The following is a 25,069-nucleotide window of genomic DNA, read 5'->3' on the forward strand; positions in this document are numbered from 1 at the left end:
GAAATCAGCGTTCAATGTAGGATGAAAGTAAATGGCGTATTATTTGGCCCAAAATTGAATAGAAAAGTTTCCTCCATCCGTCGTCGGTTTCATTGAAAACGCGCGTTTAAATTTGGAAATAGTGTTTGAAGCGAGCCGATTTGCATGATCGCGCGATTATGGGCGATAGGGGCGCCTCCAGCCATTGTTGTCACAATCAGATTTAACCGGTCCTAGTCGGATGTGGAATTCATAAAACGGTTGTTATTTCTCCGATTCTCATTCATAGGCCATAAAGTAGCAGGATTAGTTGTAGCAGTGGCCATTGGAGGCGGTAATTGATGTGAACTCTACAGTATTAGAAGGCATTGTGGTGGCGCGAGACAAAAGCCTCTCCGGGAAACTTGTAGCCAACCTACCGCAAACTTGCCCCGAGCTCTCCGTACAACCCCCAACTCTATTAATGTCCCACCAAACTCGACTCAACTTTATTGAAAATTACTGCCAACTGACACACTCCAACTCGTTCTTTCCCGGCACCACGGAAAAATTTACCCGGATAAATTATATGCAAATAGACCTTATCGAGAGTAACAGAGCATTGTAATTTTTTTAAATCATCACCTGCGCAATACTAATAACGTTATTCCCGTTTACGAGCAAATTAAGAGACCTCCGAGCTTTCCAATATTTTTTGGGATAATATGAAGGCTTGGAATAATAAAAAAAACTCCTTTAAGCGCAATCGAATTTTAAACTTCAGATTAGATTGCATTTAGCTTCCAATCTACTGCACATTATTTTTATGTTAAAAAAAACAAAAATATTTATCTCTCTTTTGGTATTATATTATTAAACTAAATTAGCTCCATAATAATTGCGATTTAAAATCCAAATTTAAAAAATATTTGTTTTTTACTAAAAGTGTAGCTTTTGTGGTTTGAAATCGATTTATATTCATGTAAACCAATTCTTTCAATAAATTGTAAATCGAGTTAGTTTAAATCCCGCAGTTTTAACTCATAAGTGCATTCAGACATCAGCATTTCCGGAAACCGGAAGCTTCTAAGACTTCTCTTTTAAGCTAACACCTACTGTAATTACTAAGGCTCGGATTATATGCACGAAAAAATCGTAAAATATGCGCATATATATTTTCACAAAATTACGCACAAAATATTAAGAAATATGCTCGAATATATGCCAAATATGCATCGATATGCAAAATTTTGAACAATTAAAAGTCAAATGTATTTATTTTTGGAAAAAACTAATTGATGAATTATAAAGTTCTATAAAAATGTGATGTTTTATTAAAAATAAAATTTTTCGAAATGTTTGTTATTTTGTTTTTGAGTTTTACAAAAATATTATTTTTTTTTAAATGGCAACCCACCACAAAAAACTTTTTTTATGAAGGTTATGATCTAAGGAATTACAACTATCTACTTTGCATTAAATTATTTTTTTACATATATGGCAATTTAGACAACAAAAATCGAATACCTCAAAAACAAAACAAAATTTTGTTCTTAAAATAAAATCATTTTTTATATTACTTTAATTTGTATTAATTATTATTTTTTGGAAACAAATGATTAAAAAAAAACCTGTTGGTTCAATACAATTTAAAAAAGGAAACATTCAGCAGGGTACTAATTTTTTGAGTTTGGCTTACGAATTACCGGTTGTTTTCTCTTTAAAATATTTTGTAATCGCTTCATTTTTTTTAAACTGTCGAATTTTTAACTTGAATTGAAATTTTTAATCGGAAATTAGTGTTTTGAAGAAAATATGCACAAATATGCAATATTTCCTAAAATATGCACCAAGTTGCCAAAATATGCATTTTTTTATTTGGCTTATTTTAATTAAAAAACATTAGATATGCATAGAAAACTTACAATTTTGTTGATATACCTCTTAATAACAAATATGCATTTTGCACATAATCCGAGCCTTAGTAATTACCCATAAACAGGGTTGGGCATTTACGGGTAAAGTATTATTTTTTACATTTACACGTAAAGAATATGTAAACAATGTAAAGAACTATTATTTTGAAGTTAAGTAAGATAATTTGACAGTTTTTTAAGCATTCTAGTGTAGAATGTAGTATGAATTATCTCACTGTGCTTATAGAAAAAAAATTGAAAGAAGTAAAGTCGAAAATGACTTATCCAATCATTTTAAGCAGTTAGACTTTTTAAAAATTCCGCTGATAGACGTTTAAAATCTCACGGTTTGCTTATTCAAAATTTCACCTTTCAAATTATGTCCGAATCAATTGCTTAACTTAAAACAAGTAGTGAGAGTGAGAAGAAAACTAGGAGTTCTTTTAAAAAAGCAAAAATCTTACCAAGAAGAACATAGAAAAACACCAAGTTGAAAATAAAATCATACAATTTCTATTGTTTACGTTCTTTACAGATTTTATTGATAAGTAAACAATGATGTTGTTTACATGTAAACAACCCTGTATTTTACATCGTGTAGTTTACGCGCCCAACCCTGCTTATAAATTATGTGAGGCCAAAGTTTGCAATTTTAGCCTTATTTTTACAAGGCGAATTGAGGAAAAGTTCGAAATTTTCCATTATAATGTATTAAGGTTTAATAAAAGAAACAAAATTAATCAAAAGTGTCATTTTAAATCTTGTCATAAGTTTTTGACTAAGCTCGCTGATTCAAAGCTGGTAAAAGCTCGTTTGATTTTTAAGTGATACCCGAAACTGTATTCATAACTTCAAAGGAATTTCTATAAACAGGCAAAGTTCGTATCTTGAATAACAAACTTGGCACATCGAACAGTCGACACAGTACCTTAATTAGGTTGAGGCTAGATAATGAATAGCATGTAGAGAGAGGCGGCTCACTTTTCAGCTAGAGCAAACTTGCATGTAATCAACAATTTCCGAAATATTAATTATGCCATTCGGCTGTCGAAAAGCCCGAACATAAATTGTTTCTTGGTGGAAAAAAGCGATTGTGGCGGAACACATGAAGGCGGTTGTTAATGAGGAGCAGTAATGAGAAGGAAAGGGGAATTGCAGGTCCGGTGATTGCAGCAACTGTAATTATAGGCCTGATGAGATCGAGGACGCTGTGATTATGGCCGCGGGAAGAAAATTTGAAACGAGGTTTACCTGGAAAATTATTTCAAGTGGAAAACACTACTATGAGAACGAAACTGTACGTTGGGAGCTTGTATTACATTGAACACGATAACAAACAGAATTAAATTAAGCTGCAGAAACTTATAATTTTCTAAATGGCGGTAGATAAAATCTTGAATAACATAACGTAGGTATATGATTCACATCCGTACAATTACGAATTTAACGCGAATGAAAAGGTAAATCATAAGCTTTTAAATATTGAATTTAGAATTTAAGTTATTCAATAAATTAGAAACAAAATCTTGTTCAAAACAAAAAAGAAAATATGAAATAAAGCTGAAATGCAAAAGAACTAATGGAAAATTTATTTCAGTTTTGCATTTTGAATGTAAATGGTGTAGTAGAAGAAGTCAGAGGAGTTAATAGTCGTAAAATGCTGCAACAAGACAATGCATGTTTTCTATAAATAAGCAGAAATTTTAATTCTATTTTCATAAATGTGATGGCTTTCTGTTTGTATGTTTGTTTAAATGAAATCAATTTAGAGTTCGGATTTTATGCAAAGTGCATATTTATTATTTGTAGGAATATTTTTTTTTAATTTAGAATGTCCACAAAACACATCAAAACAATGCAAATTAACCAATTAAAAAATGCATATTTTGCATGCTTCTAAGTTTTTGGGATTTGTTACATAATTTCGATATTTAACGCATAAAGTAGCATATTTTAAGTGATCAGAACGGGCATTTGATAATTTTGCCATCATATTATAAATTCTGAGAAAGTAACTGGAGGCATATTTAATAAAAAACTGCATATTTTTCTCTTAAACCCTGCATTAATATGAGCGAAATCATAAAAATTAATTTCAAGGATGTTTTAGTATTCGTGTAACGATTTTTTTGTGGTGTTTCCTTAATAACTTATGCTTGTTGTCAGAGTTTAAACTTAAAGAACACAAAAATAAAGAAAGTAAATTTTATTCTTTACACAAGTTTTATGGTTTTTGCTCGATTAAGGACCCCTCAGACATTTTATCACAGTTTGAAGGATCAATCGATAAACAAAAGCCATAAAAGATTTGTTGTTGCACGATGTTCCAGCTTTATTGCATTTGCCTGTTTCCTACCAGGTTTAACAACACAAGACAAAAATAAAAAGTTTGTTCAGCACATTTATAATGCAAGAAGATATAAGAGATCTAACCGAAGGGTGTTTTCTATCCACTCTTCTGGAGTTTTCGGCAAAAAATAAACTCAAATTTTTATACCTTCCATTCTTGTATAAAAATACAAACGAAGGATGATGTAAATAATTGTAATCAAATCTTGATTTTTGACTGATTGTATAAATTTTAGATGAGGAGAGATTTTGGTTAAGTTGAGTTGGAAAAAGGTTGCGATTATGTTCAGCGTGAGAAATCTTGATGGATGTTTACCTGTTCACGATTGTATCCGGGCATTACTATTTCATCACTCGAGCGTCATTGGCTAGAGTCGTAAAGGAGCAAAAACAGCTTTTTTCATGTCGTGTTTGCATTTAAATGTACATTTCGCCCAAATGTTGAGTAATAATTTATTAGTCGACGGCACGTTCGATTTAACAGTGGATGGCTCTTGTGCATGCTTGATGTCCCGTTTACACGGGTCGAAAACGAGTGTTTTGATTTGTCTTTTTGTGTTGCAGATTCGCCGTGGATGGGGTAAGTTTAATTAAAACCGGCGGGACGTAATTGATCGGCGGCAGTCTTGGAGAAAAATTCGGCAAATATAGTGGATTTATTGGGGCCAGGAACGCCTTCGGAGTGGGTAGTTTCTCTTCGCATCCACTTACATCGTTTTGCTCATTTCTAGTCATCTTTCACTGTCATGCATTCGCTCCCTGTATTTATCTCCGTCTCGATATTGATTAGTGTATAATTTATATAGCTAAAAGCTGAATATATTATTACCCAGAGGCTAACATAGACATGTGTATTAGTAATAATCGCTCATCGCTATATATCTAGATTGAAGCATTAGCTAATGACAGGGGGCAAAGAGCAACGCGAATAAATCAACGCCTATTGTCTCCCTCCCGAATAGAACTTTTCTTGGTCTCGCCTTCAGGAAGCATCACTTGTAGCTGCTGCAAAGCCACTTTGTCAATGTGACGTCAAAAACAACGAGGGCGACACAATGCTGCTTCTATATACCTACTCACGAATCAAGTCAAGAGGACTTTTAAGTTACCAACGGAAAAATCGAAACTTGGAACAAATTAAGACACTTGTCGACATCATATTTAGTGACCTCTTGCGTAAGCGAAAGCAATTGTTTCGAGATTACTTCATTTCCGCTGCCGAGTCAACGTCTATTTATCCTCCAACCCCCGTTTCTCTTGCGTAAATTTCCCTCTGCTACTTTACAGCGTTCGCAAAATCTTTACTTTAATAGCGTTTTTAACAATCAGATCCAACAAGTTCATTCCAATAAACCACAAAGTCAATTTTAATAAACTTGAAACAAACTACTGATCTAAAATTTTGTTCGTAGCCTAATCGGTTAGGTTCTGCACAATGAAAATATTTTTAAATAAAAAGTTATGTGTTTTATTTCATTTTTGGATTACTCAAGTAATTTTGAGAGAGTTTTCATTAGCATTCCCTAAGTTTAACCGTTTTCGAAGTGTTTAGACCTTTTTCATTTTTTTTGGATTTTAATCTTCTTATTCAAAAATCGATAACTCTACCATTTTTTATTATGTTGAAACCACATTTGGGTATACGAGAGAGAAAAGTAAGATCGTTCCTTTCGTTTATTCATAATTGGAAAAATAATTAACAAACTGCCAAAATGTAAGGTTACGTTTAGGAAACTTCAAATACCCTTAACTCAATTTTTCTAAATGAAACACCCCAATTTTTTCTTCACTAAATGGAGAAAAATTTAGTTCTGCTTCGATCTGTATTAACATTTCCTATACCTATGTTTGATGGTTTTCAAGTTATAGTAACTTCTTTTGATATTGTGAGAAATTCATTAGCCATAGCTACTTTAACAAAGGTTGTCATAGAAATAAGCAAAAAAAAATAGAATATCAAAGTCATTCAAATTTAGATTAAATAAATTTAATTTGTATTTACAAAAAGAGTAACACAATTGTGAAAAAAAAACTTTTTTTTCACTTAAAATTACACGAGAGCTTTTCGAAGTAAACCTGTTTTTTGAGTTAAATTGCCTAAAGGAAACAAAACTCGAATTAAAAATGTCAAGCTTTCTTCATAAAAAAAGCTTGAGTGTAATTCGGTAAGACAATTTCATGAATACGTAAATCACTAAATTAACAAATAAGGTGTAAATTAGTTTATTTAATTTAATGCAAAGTACAATTATTAAAAACACAATTCAGACGCTTTCAAAAGTTAGGTTCTGTTTTGTCGCTGTAATACTTAGGGCAAACTTTTGTCGCTGGCATAGTGACAAAAACACCGCGGCTTAGTGGATTTTTAGTGTATGAAAAAAACTGTCAGTGAAAAATATTTCCATGACAAACTATGCGAAAACTACCTTGGAGTAATGAATTACTTCCATTGTAAAAAAAAGTCAAATTAACTTGTAAATCATTAAATTTAGGAATGGTGATACAGATTAATTCAGAATTAAATTCTCTTTCATTTACTGAAGAAAAAACTGATACAATTCAAAGTTTCCCAAACGTAACCTTAAATTTTGGAGATTTGTTAATTATTTTTCCAATTATAAATACACGAAAGAAAAAATCTAACCTTTTTTTTTCATATGCCGCAATACGATTGCAAAATAATTAAAAATGGTAGAGTTATCAATTTTTGGAGAGGAAGATGCAAATCTAAAAAATTTCAAAAAAGTCTAAATATTTCAAAAACGGTTAAATTTAAGTATAAAAAAAGTCTGATAAAAACTCTCTGAAGATCGGTTGAGCAGTGTGTATAAAAAAATAAAAAATAGCATTGTTAAATTAAAGAATTATTACAAAATTCAACTTCTATCCCGGCGCATCCACCAGTTTTTATATTTAATTATGACAATCTCGAACGCAAATTAACAGTCAAGACTGTATAAAGTACTTGTATACGAAACCACATGGAAACATTTGCAAAACATTGGGCGCCTTGGGAAAAGCAGTTAATTCAATTACCAATATTTCGGCAACCTCAGGATGTATTTATTTAAATTGCCGTCACTTAAAAGGAATAATAAATCGTGCCTTATGCATATTTCATACGACGGCTTAAACATACATAATTATAGTTTACAAAAACATCAACAATTAGTGGTTCCAAGTGGCAGATCCAGAAAAGAAAATACGGAGCTGTCATTTGTTATGAAAGCAAAGAATTAAATTAAGTGGAAGTGTTACGTATGTGTTATAGGATAAATTTTTACGGTCGTCATTTATCTCAGTCAAAAGCCCGACTTTTTAAATAATTTGTTACAACTGACTTGCATTACATTTGACCTCGCTCTCTTTTACAATCCCGTCAGTGGCAACATTTTTCAACGGAACGACGGCACGACGCAATCAAATTTTTAACAATTGGATGGTTGGAATTATTGAACGAGAACACAAAAAAGGGGTGCTATTTGTATTTACTGTTTTAAAATCTTGAGTTCAAGGTAAATTCAAGTGTTGGCAATCAGACTTCCCTCAACGAAATGTTTATCAGGATTACTAACTTTAAGAAAATAAATCCTCTTTTAAAATAAAATTATCATTGCAGGTTTATAATCAAAATTTAAAAGTGAAGGTAACAAACGCCTAATTATCTCCTTTGTAATTACAATGTGCAAGTAGGCAAAAGTTTTTTAATTAAATTTTGACAGCGTTTAGGTTTATGTGTTTATTATCGCGCGGTGTTTGAAATTGTTATAAGAGTCGGGATTAAACTCCATCTTTCTCTTTTATTTATGGAAGAAATATGCACGCTTTCTTCTCCACGTTTGAGGGAATAAATTCAGGGATGTCGTCGCGGTTTTCAGAAAAAGACTTGTACGTTAAGCCGATTTCCAGTTGTAAATTCAAGTCAAGCGGCTTAACGTTATCAATCACATGGCTTTTATAATCCGTGGACGCGTTTCAACAAAAGTAAACATTCGGATAATTCGGCTTGTTTTTGCCTTCTTCTTCGTTTTAATTGTTGAAAGGACACTCAACCATGTCAAAAGCTTACTTTTTTACTTTAATTGTACAATGTTCATTACGCGATTTGAGACTGTTTTTCTTGCATAATAAAATTAGTTTACTAGAAATAGTACAAAAGCTTAAACAATAACGTTAACTGTTTTAATAATGCAAGAGTATCGAAGTGGAAATTCATTGCTTACTCACTCGCTCTCAAGACGTGTCTGTAAACACAAAACATTTTTTACACGCTATTTGCAGAAAAATCTATTTAATGCAACAATAGCGGCCAAATTAATTAATAACAAAATAATATAGATAATGAATAAATATCCAATGGCAGCAATTCAATTATCAAACATAAAGCCAATAATATGCTCTAGTTAACCAAAATAAACAAAAATTGATAAATATGGTAGAGTATGGATTTTCGGATTCACATAAAAATCTCAAATTCCATTTGAATGCACTTTTACTTTTGCTTTCGTACCTGGTTTGCCGTGTTTGCTGAAAAATTCAATGCTTATTGAGCGGCGACTTTAAAGTGGAAGAATCTGCACAGCGTGCATTGTTTGTCGTGGAAATCGCAGGTATGCGGTTTAATCAACGTTTGATTATTTTCATAATCGTATATAAGCATACCATCAAACATTCGAACTACTAATAACTCGTCCGATTTCGGTTTAATTATGCACAATGATTGCATGCGCATATTATGAACTTTTCGTATTTTCATTGCCGCGCAATTATGCTCACATTGCATATTTTAAAGAACGCAAATTGAATATGAATGTAAAAAAGTCACTACAATAAAACTTAATTAACAGACATCGTATACAACAAGAATTATTTATGATGCACCGCGTATTTGTAGAAAATGTAAAAGAAAATTTACTTTGCTTTACTTGTAGGAAACTAATTTAATTAGTTTTTGTTTGTGAAATTAGCATTGTACGAACTGCGGAAAGTACTTTAAGTAAACAAGAGAAGTTTTCAGGTTTCTTTAGAAATTTTCGAACATATTAAAAGTTAGTTGTATTTTTGTGGATTTGGTTATGTTTTTGCTACTTCAAGCATATAAAATTCTATGCGAAAGTAGATTCAGCCATCTTTATTTGCTCGTCAGAAATTGAAATGTAAATTAGATTCAGACAAAGTTAAAGTTTGCGTGCGTGAGTCTCACCATTTTGTTAATTATTTAACAGTTCAATTACTAACGTTTGTTTTAATCAGTTAACTGCTGACAGAAACAATTAATTTTTTTAAATATGCTTTTTACTCTTCTTCAAGGCACGAAACTCAATCTCCAACTTTATAATGACCTCTATTCATTTGACACTAGTAAATTTAAATGTACAAACCTGAATTACTTATAATTAAACAACAATTACCTGCTTTGAATGGCGCGAATTATCTGGTGTAAAGCTTAAAAGTTAACCAAAATTTGGTTGGAAGTAAATGCGTTATAATTCGATATCGAATCAAGACAATGAAAAGTTAATGAAGTCTCTACTGTTTTTTAATTCGTTTAACAGGAGAAGGAAACTTGTTAATGAATACACCCGAGCTGAAAGTGGGGAGAGCTTTTTACACTCCTGACCGAAATCGGGTGGTAAAACTTTAATTGACCACATACAGCACCAAACTGTTATTACGAAAACAAAAACAAACCTTTCCTCTATATTTTGCTGAAAACTTTAACCTCGTTATTCTATACTGGCTTTTGCTTCCAGCAGCTCGGCTTTTGTGTAGATTTGATTTTGTTTGTTCAAAGTGCCACAAATAAGGTCTTGTAAATAGACCAGAAATTTTTGAGTATATTCCAAACATTATTTCACAGAAGAATGCGGTTCCTCAAGCGCACTTTATTATTAAAAGATGTTTTTTTGATGTGTTATACAGTTGCCAAAAGATGGTAAGTCTTTTAGGGACAATTTTTTGGTGATTTTTAAAAGGCCGTCTCTCATCGAAAAATGGTCGTATCCAGATTAAAAAAAAATATTTTAAAGCTTTTGGGATCTTTTGCCAAACATTTTTTCTGTGCTACGACGGTAATCACATACTCCTAAGTAATAGCGTGTGAAAAAAAAAATATTTTTTTTGTTTTTGCTTTTAATCCACGGACGTGTGGAATTTTTTTTTTGTTAAGTTATTACATAGGCCGGATAGCCTGTTCATTTATGTTTATTATGCTTTTTTCATATTTTCTTTACGTTACTTTGTCGCTGAGATATCTGACTTTAAATGAAAAAGGATCCTTTTGTCTTTGATCATCGATATTTCAGCAACCAATAACCACACAGAGAATATAAGGGTAGTGTCAAAAACTAGAATAAATGCCTTACAAGAACCTTTTATAATTTTTTGAAAAATGTATTTTTTCACCCTGAACATGTAAAGAAAAAAAAAGAATCTTTTTGCGTTGTTTTAGTAAATCTATCGAGTATTCACTAATATTGATGGGGAGATTAATGTTTTTAGGTGTTTCTTAAGCTTAATCTACCCCCATAACACTGCTATTTTTAAATCGATTCATCGAACCGTTTTCTTGGACCGATTGATCAAAATTTTTCAAAAGAATTAAAGGAACTATGGTACATATTGTTTCTGAATATTGTCTAATCTTCGTGAAAATGCAAAAAACAATTTGTTTTCAGCTTTTTTTTTTACAAAGATCTCAAAACCACAAACTTAAAGCTTCAAAATGTTTTTTTTTAATCCAGATACGGGTATTTTTCGATGAGTTACAGCCTTTCAAAAATCAGGAGTAGTGTAGGATTTTCTATTCTTCGTTTTTTGTACACAAAAATTACATTGGGATTTACATTTACAATGGCATCTTCATCAAATATCTTTTATATCTTTTTTAAATAGCCAAGACTTGTAGAGTTTATTGTGATGATTTTAAGGATAAAATAATGTTTTTGAACTCAGCAAACTGTATGAGTTTTCTGTGATTCATCAGTTTTGTTTTTGCTTTGTGAGAAGACAAAGCAGGTGTGACATCGGTGTCTCAATTTATGCATCCGAGTGGTTTTCCTTTGGCTTAGTGGACTTTCGTTGCACTAAGAGCAAATGCAAGCAGCATCATCAGAGCCTTAGTGGAGTTAATTAAATCCCGGATGCGTGTTCGTTTAATCAATGACCTGACTTGATGGCACTAAACAAAATCCTTTATGTATGCGAACAAAGAATGTGCTGAGATTAGAGAAAATTTGCATAATGCAATCTCTTTATGAATGAGAAGGCCGAAAAGTAGAGCAAATCAAGAGAAGAGGTTCAATTTCCACAACCTGTTAGAATTTATCCGAAATCTTATATTTAACGGCACGCACATCTTCTCCTTAATTGTTTCGCATCGCGAATGTTAAGTGATGCGAAGATGTCGCTTCCGACACATTTTCTTTATTCATTTATGCAGATCTAACACATTTGCTTGTCTAGTACTACTGCTGACGTTTATTTGTATTCTACGAACCGTCCTTTTGCTCTCCGTACAGATGACGCCGGTGCCATCAAATAAGGAGCATCATATTTCACCGAAGACTTAAGAATTTCCATTTTAATCTTTCCGGGCCTTGTTCCAAGTCGAAGGTCTTAAACTTCATCCTCTGCACTCCACTGTGGTATTTAATTACGACCATTTTGCGATTCACCGTCTCTTATCATCAACTCGACTATTTATTTTCCAACAAGTACGCCAGAAATTAAAGCCAAACATTCTCCTTTACGACTCAACATTTTTTAAAAATTCATATTTTAGACTCGAATCGATTCCTGTTCGAACGAAAAGAGTGTAAAATAAGCGAAATGAAACTACCCAACATTTGACGGAAAATTTATACGAAAAGCTCAAATAGAGTTGAAATTACTTTCGCTCGAATTATAATAAAAATTTAATAATCATTTAAAAAAAAATGCTGAAATTGGATATCATATCGAAAGTAATCGAAACAAAATTGGACCTCATTTTATTCCTACCAAAACTAAGAACATTACTTAAAAAGAAGAGAAATGACTAATTTCTAATGTGCAGTTACACCTTTTTAGTTAAGTTAATTCAGTTTGGTCAGCAGAAATTTTCCTGACCAAAAATTCAAATAATAAAGCGATCAGTAAATAATTCAATTTTAATCAGTATTTAATTAATTTTTGCTCAGTAAAAGTAATAAACGCTCAGTAACCTTAATTAAAATTAGTAAAACAACATAAAATTTAAGAATTTTCAGTGATTACATGAGAATGTATGGCCCCTGCGCAAGAATGTTATTTATTATTGGTACTTATTTTTATATTACTGAATATTTATTATTATTATAAGGTGGTATATGTATTAGCAAGGGCCCCTGCGCAAGAATGATTTTAGCAAGGGCTGGAAACTGTGCACAAATGGTAATCAGTGTAATCAGAGTACGGAAACATTTTGTTTGTAAATCTGTGAATATTAAATTAATTAGTTTTGCTAGACATTCATTTATTGTCATTACTGTGCATTTATTATTTTACTGTACATTAATTATTTTTACTGATCAAAAAAACTTGTCGTTTAAATAATATACTGTGCATTTAATTTGTTCCCAATTGAAATTACCTCTCCGATGATAACTGTTGACTGAGACAAGATTTTGGGGTGTTAATTAGATACCAAATTTTGAAGGAGTCACCAGTACCGGTTGACGTATTTAGGTTGTTGTAATCGCCATAATTAGTTTATTTTAATTTTTATTCAAGCTTTTTGAGCATAATTAGCTCGGGAAGTATTTAATTTATAATTAAATAAAGACTTTGCAGTCGTTCTGATGTGATAACATTGTTGGAAATTTGTTGGGGGAAGTGCCAAGGAAAATTACAAACTGGATGGGTGTGAATTAAAATTTAAACTCGACGCTTATACAAGCTAAGAAAGTACGTGCTAATTTTCATTTGCAACACTCAGTTTAGTCTAGGTCTAGACTGCTAATCAATAAAACCGCAATATGTACGTGCTTAAAGGCGAAAATGTAGTGATTGTGCACAACTAAGTACTAATCGAAAGCAAACACTCGAGCCAATAGATAGATAAATTAATAAACTGGTAAAGAGAAGAAGACTTGTATGGTATGAGAGTAGTTCTAATTCCAAACTTTTAAAACATACAGTATCATTTAACAAAATTGAACGTCAGGTGCAGAAAATTAATAGTAAATTAAAGATCCATAATCTAGAGCCATTTAAAACTGTAATAATAATAAATAGTTTCAGAAGTATTTGTTTACTTTTCTCACTCCACTTCCCATCCCGCGTTATAACATTATTGATGTATTTAATTTTTTTTGGATATCTGTAGAAAGTTGAGATTGATACCAATTACTGGTCAACCGTAACATTATTACGCAGCTCAACATTCAGTTTCAATAATGTGGAAGTTCAAGTATCGTAAAGTTTACTCTGAAATATCAAGCTTCATATAAAGTAGCTTTAACATTTATACGTTCATTACGTACAAGTATCAAACCCTTTTAACAATTATTATGTGATTATATTTTTAATGAGGGTATAATTTAAGTAGAAAATAACGTCTGTTTATTATGTAATTTGGATACCTTTAGTAATCATTAGGTGTTGTTCCTTTACACAATATTCGACCGTTTGGTTATTATGGCTCTGTAGGGGATTTTGTGGTTATCTCACCACAATATTTGCTATTCACCTATGTGAGTAATAGCAAGTGATAGTTAAACATTCCGGGAATATTACAGTGAGGTGTTGTTGGTTAGTATGAATTTCTTTAAAAGGGTGATAAAAGCGACATGATTAGTTTTACGAGACGTAGTTGATAAAAATGTCTTGGGAGCAGTTCGCTGGGGAGTTTCTCCGATGTGGAAGTTCTTAAACAGTCCCCTGGACGCGTCAGAAAGCTCTCTTGTGTCCAGTAGTGTATGGAGTTTCAGTCCAACCGCAATGTTTTACATTCAGTCCGGAGAAACGGCTCGTAGTCGTTTGATTTTTGTCCAATACCATGCAGAGATTAGAAACTAGTGAAGCATAACGTCATAAAGGCACACATTGTTATTAATACAAGACTGGGGGGCGTCCCAAAAGGGGCGGTGTAATTACAGGGTCCGTTCAGCAATCAGGACACCCTTGATGTTCGAGAACTCGACTTGCCAACTCCACTCAACAGTACTTTGTTACAGTTGGAAAGTTCCATCTCTTTACAGGAACTTAATAACGCAAAATGTTGCAAATTCGTGTTGAGAATTAGTCGCTGCGTTCCGTTGGTATTTAACTATTCTTGATGATAACAAGTTATTTGCGACGCCGGTTGTGATCCAGGTCGTTTATCATGGGAATTTCCAGACATTTGGAAAAGTCGGGACTTTTTCAACTGGCAATAATTACTCCGAAACAAAACGAACGAACGTGAATAAATAACTGCAATAAGCCGGAGTTCTGCACCAAATACCGGGTAATGTCCTGTCGGGAATCGAGACACGATATAGGCGGGCCCCTTGCAAATATTCCTTGAGCTGTGTTAGCAAGATTCATGGATTTAGAACGAAATCGGTTCTCAGCTGCTATTAGGAGAATTATGCTATACTTATCAAGACTAAGTCTGCAGTCTGTTCGTTATAACAAGGATCCTCTTAGTTTAAGTCAATTACTGGAATTGTTTCAGTTTGTTTTGCAGACTTCTGCATAAAGTCAATACATTTTCGAAGCTCGTCCAAGACGTAGTTTACGTGCTTTAAACAAAGCCTCTACCAAAGTCAAGAAAGATTTTTAAACATTTCAAATAAACTGTTTAGTTGTTTTCCATTTTTTTACTTCTTCTATATATTATACATTATACAACTTTAGTCGATTGCGAGTAGCTGTTAAACGACCAAATGTCTCTTTTAGCCAGCGTATACATCAAATTCCTGCAATTAACTCCATGCCTAGGGCAGAATGTTTACTATGCAAATGGTTGGCTCATTTAAAACCGGTATTTTGCATGTTTCTATGTAGTATCAGTATTTCCCCCGTTCTTGAAATTTATTTCTCCGCATTACCGAAGTATCTGTTTACAGAGTGCAAGTTTGTTGTGAATTCTCTATTTGAATATGGTAAAATATGCTTGCACATAGAGACACAAGTGCGCTTATAGGCTATTTATGAAACGCTATGCAGTGACCCGTATTTACACAATTATTTTAGTAAGAATTTATATTCATCCGGTGCGACGCTTCCTCCATGTTTAATAAAACTACATTCGTTCATTACCTGACAGAATATTAAAAATTTCCCTCGCATTAATTTGTTGATTAAAAACAATGTGAGCAACAAATGTGTATAATGCAAGCTGTTCTGGGTAAACCCCTCATCCCACATTAGAAATATTAGGAGTTCTGACAATGATGTTTGTCTAAAATTTTGTTTATAGCCATAATCGGGTAGATTCTGTTTAATGAAAATATTTTCAAGATGGCGACACTTTCTATTACACCGGAAGTGGCTGTCAACTTTGTTATTTTAAATAAAAACTTATGTTTTTTATTGCATTTTTGGATTACTCAAGGGATTTTGAGAGATTTTTTATTAGCTATTCCTATACCTAAAGTTTAACCGTTTTCGAATTATTTAGACCTTTTTACAATTTTTTGGATTTGAATTTTTCTATTGAAAAATCAATTTGGGTATACGAGAGAGAAAGGTAAGATCGTTGCTTTCGTGGATTCATAATTGAAAAAATAATTAACAAACCGCCAAAATGTAAGATTACGTTTAGGAAACTTCAAATACCCTTAACTCAATTTTTCTAAATGAAACACCCCAATTTTTTCTTCGCTAAATGGAGGAGAATTTAGTTCTGCTTCGATCTGTGTTAACATTTCCTATACCTATGTTTGATAGTTATAGAACTTCTTTTGATATTGTGGAAAACTCATTAGCCATAGCTATTTTAGAGAAATAAGAAAAAATAGAATATCAAAGTTATTCAAATTTAGATTAAATAAATTTAATTTGTATTTACGAAAACGAAATAACGGAATTTCCGGTGTAACCGAAAGTGCTGCCATCTTGAAAATATTTTCTGTGAGCAGGACCTAAACGATTGTGGCTATAATCAAAATTTTAGATAAATATCACTGTTAGAACTCCCAATATTTCTAATGTGGGGTTTAGCCGGAACAGCCTGCTGTATATAAATATATTGACTTTGAAATCAAAGAAAACTGTAACTTTAGTTTTATTTTGGTAATAAATATAAATATAAAAGAAATAATTACAATAAATAAAATTTGGGTGTGTACTTTTTTGATCGTAGTGACAGCTGTATAATATAAAAAAATCACCACATAATTAAAACACAAACCATATGTCGACTTTTTATGTAATAAATATCAGACATTGCAGGAAATTAAGAACTAATAGACACAAGATAACTTACTTATCATGTTTTAGGAAAATGTGTCAATAATAATAAAGCATGCACGTGAATGATTCATTCTTTATTATTATTATTATATTTGCAAATATGAAGCGTTTTGACTTGAACTACATCACATTGTAAGAATAATCGTAATAAATTTGGTAAAACTTTGAATAAGTATTCCACAGCTCACGCGAATGTGGAAATAAATCGTCAGGAGCGTATAATTTCCACTCGTCGAGTGTTGTTCTAATTAGAAGATTTTTAATTGAATCCGACACATTTTAATGAATATTTAGAACACTAGAAATGTAAATATTCTCGCCCTGTTAGACCCGTAAGAAAGTTAGCATGTAAGCTGGCGCCGAGATTAAACAAACGCTGAAAGGACGTAAAGAGGACGCTTGGTTGGTTAACCAGGCCAGGCCGCACTGCAATTTCCTGTGAGACTTGAAAGCTAAAGTGCTTTTGCTTCCTATTACGGTCAAAGAAATTACAAAAAGAGTGCTGATAAGACGAATAAAGATGCTTCAGTTATGATAGAATACGATATCATTACCACCGCCTCGTCTCAACGTCTGGGAACTGGCCAACTTAATTTCAAAGCCTCGCATTTTGCATTTAATTGAAACGTTTCTTCTATTCCAGGTGTCAGACTGTAACCGCGATGGAAACCGAAGAAGAAGACAGTGAAGAAACACAACCTGTACGATGATCCCCCCAACTCACACCATGCCATCTCTTAATCTCCACTTGGCCATCATCATCGGCTTTTGCACCCAAATGATCGTAGCGGACTGTCCGCGATTATGCGAGTGTAAATGGAAGAGTGGCAAAGAATCGGTTTCTTGTCCCAACGCAAACTTATCTTCAATACCTCTTCATCTGGAAGCCGGCACTCAAGTTCTCGATGTCTCCAAAAACAATCTCATCACTTTAAAACACGACGAGTTTAGCAAAGCAGGCTTACTTAACTTGCAAAAGGTGTACTTGTCTCAATGTCGACTAAAGAACTTGGAACGGTACGCTTTTCGTAAACTAATAAACTTGGTCGAGTTGGATTTGAGCCATAACTTCTTGAGTAGCGTTCCTTCACACACGTTTGATTCTATTCCCGAATTGCGGGAACTAAAACTCAACGATAATCCCATACAAAGAATACTCAACGATGCTTTCATTAATGTTCCACAACTGATACGTTTGGAATTATCAGAGTGTCGTATTTCGACTATCGAACTCCAAGCCTTTCACGGTCTAGAATCTTCACTCGAATGGCTTAAACTCGATTATAACAAACTAACCGAAGTGCTATCTTCTTCTTTTACGATACTAGAAAATTTGCACGGCCTCGAACTCGCCGGAAACCCTTGGAACTGCTCGTGTCCTCTCCGCCCTCTCCGCGAGTGGATGTTACAAAAAAATGTCCCTTTCGGCATCCCCCCCATCTGTCAAAGCCCCAAACGTCTTCGGTCCAAAACCTGGGACAAATTAGACCTCGACGAGTTCGCCTGCATCCCAGAAATCTTCGCATACGAGAGTAAAACCCGCGGAGTAGAAGGCAAAAACGTCACAATGACTTGCCGGATCACTGGAATCCCGGAACCCTCAGTCCGATGGTTGCTCAAAAATAAAGTGATTGCGAATCTTTCCGGTTCCTCTTACTCCAACGGTAAAAAACTCTACATGGTGCACTTGTCCAACAACTCGAGTGATTTAACTATTTTCAGTGCCGATCTGCAAGATGCAGGTGTGTATGTGTGTGCCGCGGAAAATAAAGCGGGTCGTGCTGAAGCTAGTGTGACATTAGCCGTGATTAGGAAACCGCCTGAAACCGCTTTCAATAATAAAATATTGATTGCAAGTGTTATTACGGGTATTGCGTTGGTTTTAGCCTCGTGTTTGATCGCACTCTGTGTATATTCGGTGAGGAAGAAACAAATGCTTACATGGCGGACTCGCGAGTGCAGGCGGGAGGACAATTATGAGAAGATTGAAATGAATCATAAAGTGTCGGGGAATTCGAATGGAGGAACGGTACAAGCAGAAATCGCGGTTGTGGCAACAAAGAAGAATGGGGAGTATCGGGTTGTGCCAGTGGCGGATAATGAAGAGGTTGAGGAGGAGGAAGAGAGCAATGTCGAAGCAGCAGCAAAGAGGATATGGCAAGAGAGTGCCGTTGAAAAAAGGTGGAACTCGCCGGAACATCTTTTGGATCCTGAGGATCTTCACATACCAAGGAGGACTCTACAAGAGGCAAGGTGAGGTGATGAAGCGATGCACACTTCCAGGTATTTGCCACTTAAAGTAACAATTTTGGATGAATGTTGTTTCAACTAGATGTTGTAGAAAATAAGATAAGATAGTTTGACACAATTTTTAAAAACTTACTTGAAAAATCTTTAATTTATGTTAAATTAAGGAAACCAGAGATACAAATATTGAATCTTAGCTTATGGTTTCGCGTCATTCATCTGTCTAAGAGTCGTTTGACATGCAATTGAAGATTTTTACTTTAAAATTTTAGTGTCAGTAGTTAAATATTTTCATTTTAACTGTAAAATAAAAAAGGAAGTTATAAAAAATTTATAATAATTTTCTTGCTTCCGATATTATTCATATACAGTCAGCGGCAAAATTAGTGAATAATCTTATTTATTCAAACTGAAAATATTTTGTTTTGACAAAAATCCTCAAACAGGTCAGTTGTCTTTTTAAAAAAACAAAATTCTCAAGTTAATTATCACGTGGGTTGATTGTATCACTTTCAGTATTTATCTTTTTTGTACTCTCAATCTCTGTTTATTGTATTGTGACGTATGTAAAGTACCTATTGTACCGTATTGTATTTTATTGTATTTTATTATTGTATTGTACCGATTACAAAATATGTTAAAGAGAAAACAACCGGTAATTCATAAGCCGGACTCAAAAAATTAGTATACTGCTGAGTGTTTCCTTTTTAAATTTGTTTTCAAACCAAGCGGTTTTTATTAAAATCATTTGTTTCCAAAAAATAATAATTAATACAAATTAAGCATATTGTGAGTGTTTGGATCTGCACTGTCAATTAAAAATGCATGTTTTTCAGTTTTAGAAATAAGAATAATGTCTGGCCTATTAGCAGTTATATTGAAATTAGTTACAACTGTTCTGTCCCAGTAGAGTTTGTAATTATCATTTTCTAGAAATGAATCTGGTTCATATTTGAACTGAGAATAAATTATTTTGGCTACATTATGATGCCTAACTTTATAGTCTGATGCAGTTAACAATTGACAGGAAGAGATGAGATGTGGAATTGTTTGTGATTGTGTTCCACAGTCTACAAAGATCGTCATTACTTGTTTTGATTATGTATTTTTGATAATTTTTTGTTTTGATTATTTCGTCTTGGATTGAAAAAATAAAACCTTCAGTTTCTGCAAAAAATATTTGTTTTTGTTAAGCAAAAGTGTGAAGCTTTTTTAGCAATGTAGCTGTTGTTTAGTTCTTTGAAAAATCTACCATGTAAAGACTTTTCTTTCAAATTTTTATAATTACACTTTCAGTAATGTTTGGATTACTTAAATTTCATAGTGTAAAATTCTCATCACTCAAACAAATAACCTTGATCAAAATATTATTATTACTCTGATCTAATGATATTTACTGAGTAAACAGTGTTTTGATTTTGATATTAATGTTTTGTCCAAAGGAATATACTAATACCGGTATTGCAAACGTATTTATAGTTTTCATAAAATTTTTTGAATTTAGTGAGTTTTAAGCAATTGCCTAGACCTTATTATGAAACTATCTACCAGTGTTTCTTTAATATTACTACGTGATATTTTCTTTGACTGTTTGAAACCTAAATACGTACAAATCACCATTATTAAGGCTTTCAATATTTTCACGATTTTCAGTCAAATAATTTAAATTTTTATAATGTCCTTTATTAATTGCTCGAATTTTACATTTTTATCTACTCCAAAAGACACACCTATATCTGTTAATTTAAGTAATAATTTAAGTTGTTTTTCAGATGTAGCATACTATTATTATTATATTACAGGGTGATGAAAAAAAGGCGCCCACGATTGAAACAGGCGCGTCCTTTTTTATTAAAACATTGTGACCATCATTCCAAAAATGATCTAAATAGATTCTTTTTAAAATTTAAACAGTTTGCCTAACAGCACAAAGCGGCAATATTGAACAATTTTCTTTTACTAAAAAACTATTTCACTCAGGTATTTTTCGCATCTAGGAAAGATATTGTCACCCGCATAAAATAAAAAACTGTAAAGTTTACAAAATTTTATTATTCCAATACGATACGACCAAAAGGTATCTAATTATTTCAATTAATTTTTTTAATCTTTGACTTTTTGACTTTAATCGTTCAAACTTCACAGAACAAACAACATTGAAAATTGATTTTTTTGTTGCTACCATTTCCAATAATTGAATATTACTTGGAAATTTTCTGTACCCTAGGATATTTGCAATGTTGCAACATTGATAAATTTTCTTTGGAGCTAAAAAATGGTATCCTAACATCTTCAATAAAGTTTATTTCAATAGGCTTTTTACACATTTTTTTAAGAACTCCGTCAACTGTATCAGAATCTTGACTTTAACAATGAAATTATTTAACTGTTAATTATCTAGATTTCTCTTTTCTAAAAAGGAAAGTCTATATCTTACTGATAAGAGCACAAATCCAATTTTGGTCTTCGAATTCGTCTTTAATAAAAGATCACTTATAACATGTGGGTTAACACGGGCGCCTTTTTTTTATCATACTGTATATAATGGTATTATTTCATTTTTTTAATGATTACTTTTTGGAAAACTTTATGTAATATTTAATATTTTGGTGTTGTCATTTCGACAATTAAAATATCTATCAAATTGACTAAAAAATTACTCACAAACTAAAAAATGTAAAATTTTGAATCAAGCTGTATTTTTTGTGTATTTATTAAAAAGAAAATTGACCTGTTGGAGCATTTTTACAAAAACAAAACATTTCTAGTTTTAATAAGAATAATTTTGCCGTTCACTGTATATTTATTTACACGTTTTTAAAAACATGTATTAATTTTCCTTTTTTAACTATTATATTATTTCTATTAAAGAGAAAATAAGTTGTTTCTACTCTTCTATCTCAAAAAAGTCATATTCGCAAAACTACAAATTGGAATTGGTTCTTAAATTTTTACAAAGCACATTTGTCAGTAATTCATTCTAAATAAGTGAGTTGCATGAAAATTTTTGTCGTATATATTCAAATTTAGTGTGCGGCATGTGCGTGTTTACCGTCTCGAGGTCTGCGTGAGATTTAGTTGTGTAATTTTTTTCTAGAGACGATATCAGGAAGGGGTTCAATTCGACGTCTGGTATATATAGTGGATACGAGCAGCCGTCGACATCACTAAGCCAAAGCGTGGCACCGCATCTCCTACGCAGGCAAATATCCGGAGGGCACGCGACAACCTACAACAGCGAGCTGTCAAGCCTGATGGAGGACGAGGGTGACAAGAAATATCCGGATTTGATTGAGAACTCTTCGTACAAGTTCGGAAACAAGGCGAACAGCGTAGGTGGCAGCGTAGCCGACATAACAGAATTGTTCTGCACTTTGCCACGAAAAAGAACCCTCATTCAAAGCTCGCGTTATAAAAGCAGCGACAGCCAATCACCCCTGCTTCCGGAGAGCAGGTACGGCAGCAGCGGCGGCGACAGCAGCTGTGGCAGCCAGGAATCCGGGCTCCGGAGGCTCTCCGACTGCCCCAAGTACTCGGCGGTGAATCTCAACAAAAACAGGGTAAACAAAATCTCGAATAGTTACTTAAACTTGACGCGCGAGGAGGACCTAACCTCGACGCCGTTGCTGGACGTGACAGGGCTGGAAAGCAGGGTGGGTTTCTCCCCCACGTCCGTCACCCCGAATGCTAATTCCTACGATTATCATGCGGCCCAGCTGGAGCGGTTTCTGGAAGAGTATCGCAGCCTCCAGAAGCAGCTGACGAAAATGAAGGAAACTTGCGACAACCTGTGCCAGGATCATCTGCAAGCGGGGTCGCCGGCGGTGACCCCGTCGACGTCGAACGACGATGTTCTGAGGAATAATCCGGTGTCGCCAAATTCAAATCAGTCACTCGAGGACTCGATTGATTTTCGCAATTTTGAGAGCGAACTCACCAAGTATTTGCTCGCCAAAAGTTCACCCTCCCCGAAAACTTTCACCAACAACAGCGGAGTGTTCAATAATTGAATTTTCCGACAAAAATTTATGTCACAGTGATAATTACGATGGCAATTGTCGGGAGTGATGCTATTCTAGAACTCTTCTAAAGGATTAACTCGACTCCTGCAAAATTTTTACTAATGTGAATAAATTAACAACATTGTACATATCTGGAATAATTGTTACGTATCATTTGTTTGTTAAATGTTGATAGTTCTAGCAGACATTTGTGATATTATAAAAGTAGAATTTTATTTATTGACTTGATGGGTTTTTCATATCGTACGAATTACGTTCTACTGTAATAACACATATCCTTTATAAGTTTGTAAATTATTTAAATAAATGCATTCTATTTATCATCATTTCATTCCATTTCCACCATCCCTTAAAAAAATTAAGAATATTCTAAAAAAAGCAAGTAAAAAGCTCATCCCTTTCGAGGATTATAAAATATTAAAGCAAATACGTTCTATTTATCAGAGCTTAGTTTAGCTGCTCTATAAACCAGTCTTCGATTTCTGAAAGTTTCCCTTTTAGTGTATCCCATTTTTCAATTAGGGCCACCGCTCTAGAAATTAATACTTCAGGATTCAGGATGTGGTAGGAAGCCGCAACAGCCGCGTCGTCCCACTTTAAGCCTTGCGTGGCGTTATGGAAGGAATCCGGCAGGACTCGTCTCTAATGTGTCCCTCAGGACTCATCTCGCATCCACGATGTTCATATAATGCCCTCTAACGCTGCTGTTTTGACCCATCTAAACGCCCGATATAGATTTTTTCAGCGACAAAAAAAACAAAATAATTAAACGCTGTAAATTTTACATTATAAACGCCCCTTTAACCACCATCGTCAAAATAAACGCAGAATTTTATTTACTTCTTATTCAAATCAGATTCTTATGTCGGCACTGCGAGAACGAAAAATAACGAATTAAATATTTGCTAAAGTCGGGAAATCGAAAGCTTTCACGATGTCATGGCGGCTGTCGGACCGCCAGATTCTTATAGAAATGTTTATAGACTTTCAAGCAACCCGATTCCAAAAAAACCTGAATGTTTTAGTCATATAAATCAAGATTTCTAATGTTGCAAGATCAAAGACATTAATAAAAATATAAATCAACGTTTTTTGTTATTAATTCTAAACAACGAAATGTCTTTTAGAAAAAATTGTCTTTCTTGTAGTCAGTTGCAAACCATCGAGAGAAAAAATTGTGTAAGAAATAATGGACAAACTGACTGTATTCAGGCTCATAAATATTTAATTTCTCGGAGTGGAGATCATGAAGACGTGAAATTGGAAAAAGTTGTTTCTATTTAATTATTCCATAATGTCATTGCTAAAGAAGACTACATTTTGCGAAATCAAAAAACTAGAACTCGTATTTTGATTGTTAATTTGGCTAAAAGGATTTTCAATGCCAAAACCAAACCGAGCCTTATTTGGAGTTTTTTGAGGTGATTTACGCTTGTCTAGACTTGAAGAAAGCTGAAGGTTGAATTTAAAAATATCTTCGAGCTTTTAATAATTAAAGAGAGTTTTTTGCTTTGACAAACACGTCGTAAATTCGTGTTCAAGTTTCCATATATTGTCTGAACGTAAAATTTTATGGCGGAATAAATCGCATCGGCTGCCATTTTTGTAATTTAATGCAAGTTTCCGCAAAGTTTAAATTGCACCGACGTCATTATTGGCAAATTTGTGTCGTCGAAAGTCTTAATCGATGAAAACTTGAAAATGTTGTGTTGGTATAGGGCGGCGATAATTTAGTGATTTTTTGGTTGTTGTGTGTAATAAATTGCTCCAGAAATTGGCTTCGGTTGTTGTGTAGGCATCGCTCTTGATTATATAATTGGGAAACTTAAATGGGTTTTGTTAATAGTTTTCCGATAATTCCGACAGGTGAGTGATTCGGTGGCGGTGGAACGGCAATTATCGGGAAGTGGGGGTAAAAATAAAGTTTATTGTCGGCGGGGTGTCTAAGAGAGAAAAATTCAATGAGCTCTCATTACCATTTATATTGTTGGATTTTTATAAGTGGAATGAATGATAAGAAGAAAAATCCCGGCTGCTTTCATTCCAGTAGAATCTCTGCTATGATATATGTCTCCCTAAATCGAAAATAGAGCAGTCTCATTCGATTTATAAGAAATGAAAAGTATTCAAGGCAAAGGTTTTTGTCTGCGGATTTCA

At 33.4% G+C, this 25,069-nt stretch overlaps 1 protein-coding gene across 5 annotated transcripts in view; it reads left to right on the forward strand.

Moving 5' to 3' along the window:
• The window catches only part of LOC123004874 (peroxidasin-like protein), a 139,098-nt gene extending 115,873 nt beyond the window's left edge, over positions 1-23,225 (forward strand). For all 5 annotated transcript variants that reach the window (XM_044398381.1, XM_044398380.1, XM_044398376.1 and 2 more), the window contains 3 exons: positions 4,788-4,803; positions 17,287-18,896; positions 21,988-23,225. In XM_044398381.1, the coding sequence (XP_044254316.1) occupies positions 17,350-18,896; positions 21,988-22,900 (2,460 nt within the window). In that variant the 5' untranslated portion in view covers positions 4,788-4,803; positions 17,287-17,349 and the 3' untranslated portion in view covers positions 22,901-23,225. The remainder of the gene's footprint in view (positions 1-4,787; positions 4,804-17,286; positions 18,897-21,987) is intronic.
• The last annotated feature ends 1,844 nt before the right edge of the window (positions 23,226-25,069 follow it).

This window comes from Tribolium madens, unplaced genomic scaffold (genome assembly GCF_015345945.1).
Source record: "Tribolium madens isolate multiple individuals breed KSU strain unplaced genomic scaffold, Tmad_KSU_1.1 Scaffold_20;HRSCAF=117;Tcas5.2_LG4, whole genome shotgun sequence".
NCBI classification, from domain to species: domain Eukaryota; kingdom Metazoa; phylum Arthropoda; class Insecta; order Coleoptera; family Tenebrionidae; genus Tribolium; species Tribolium madens.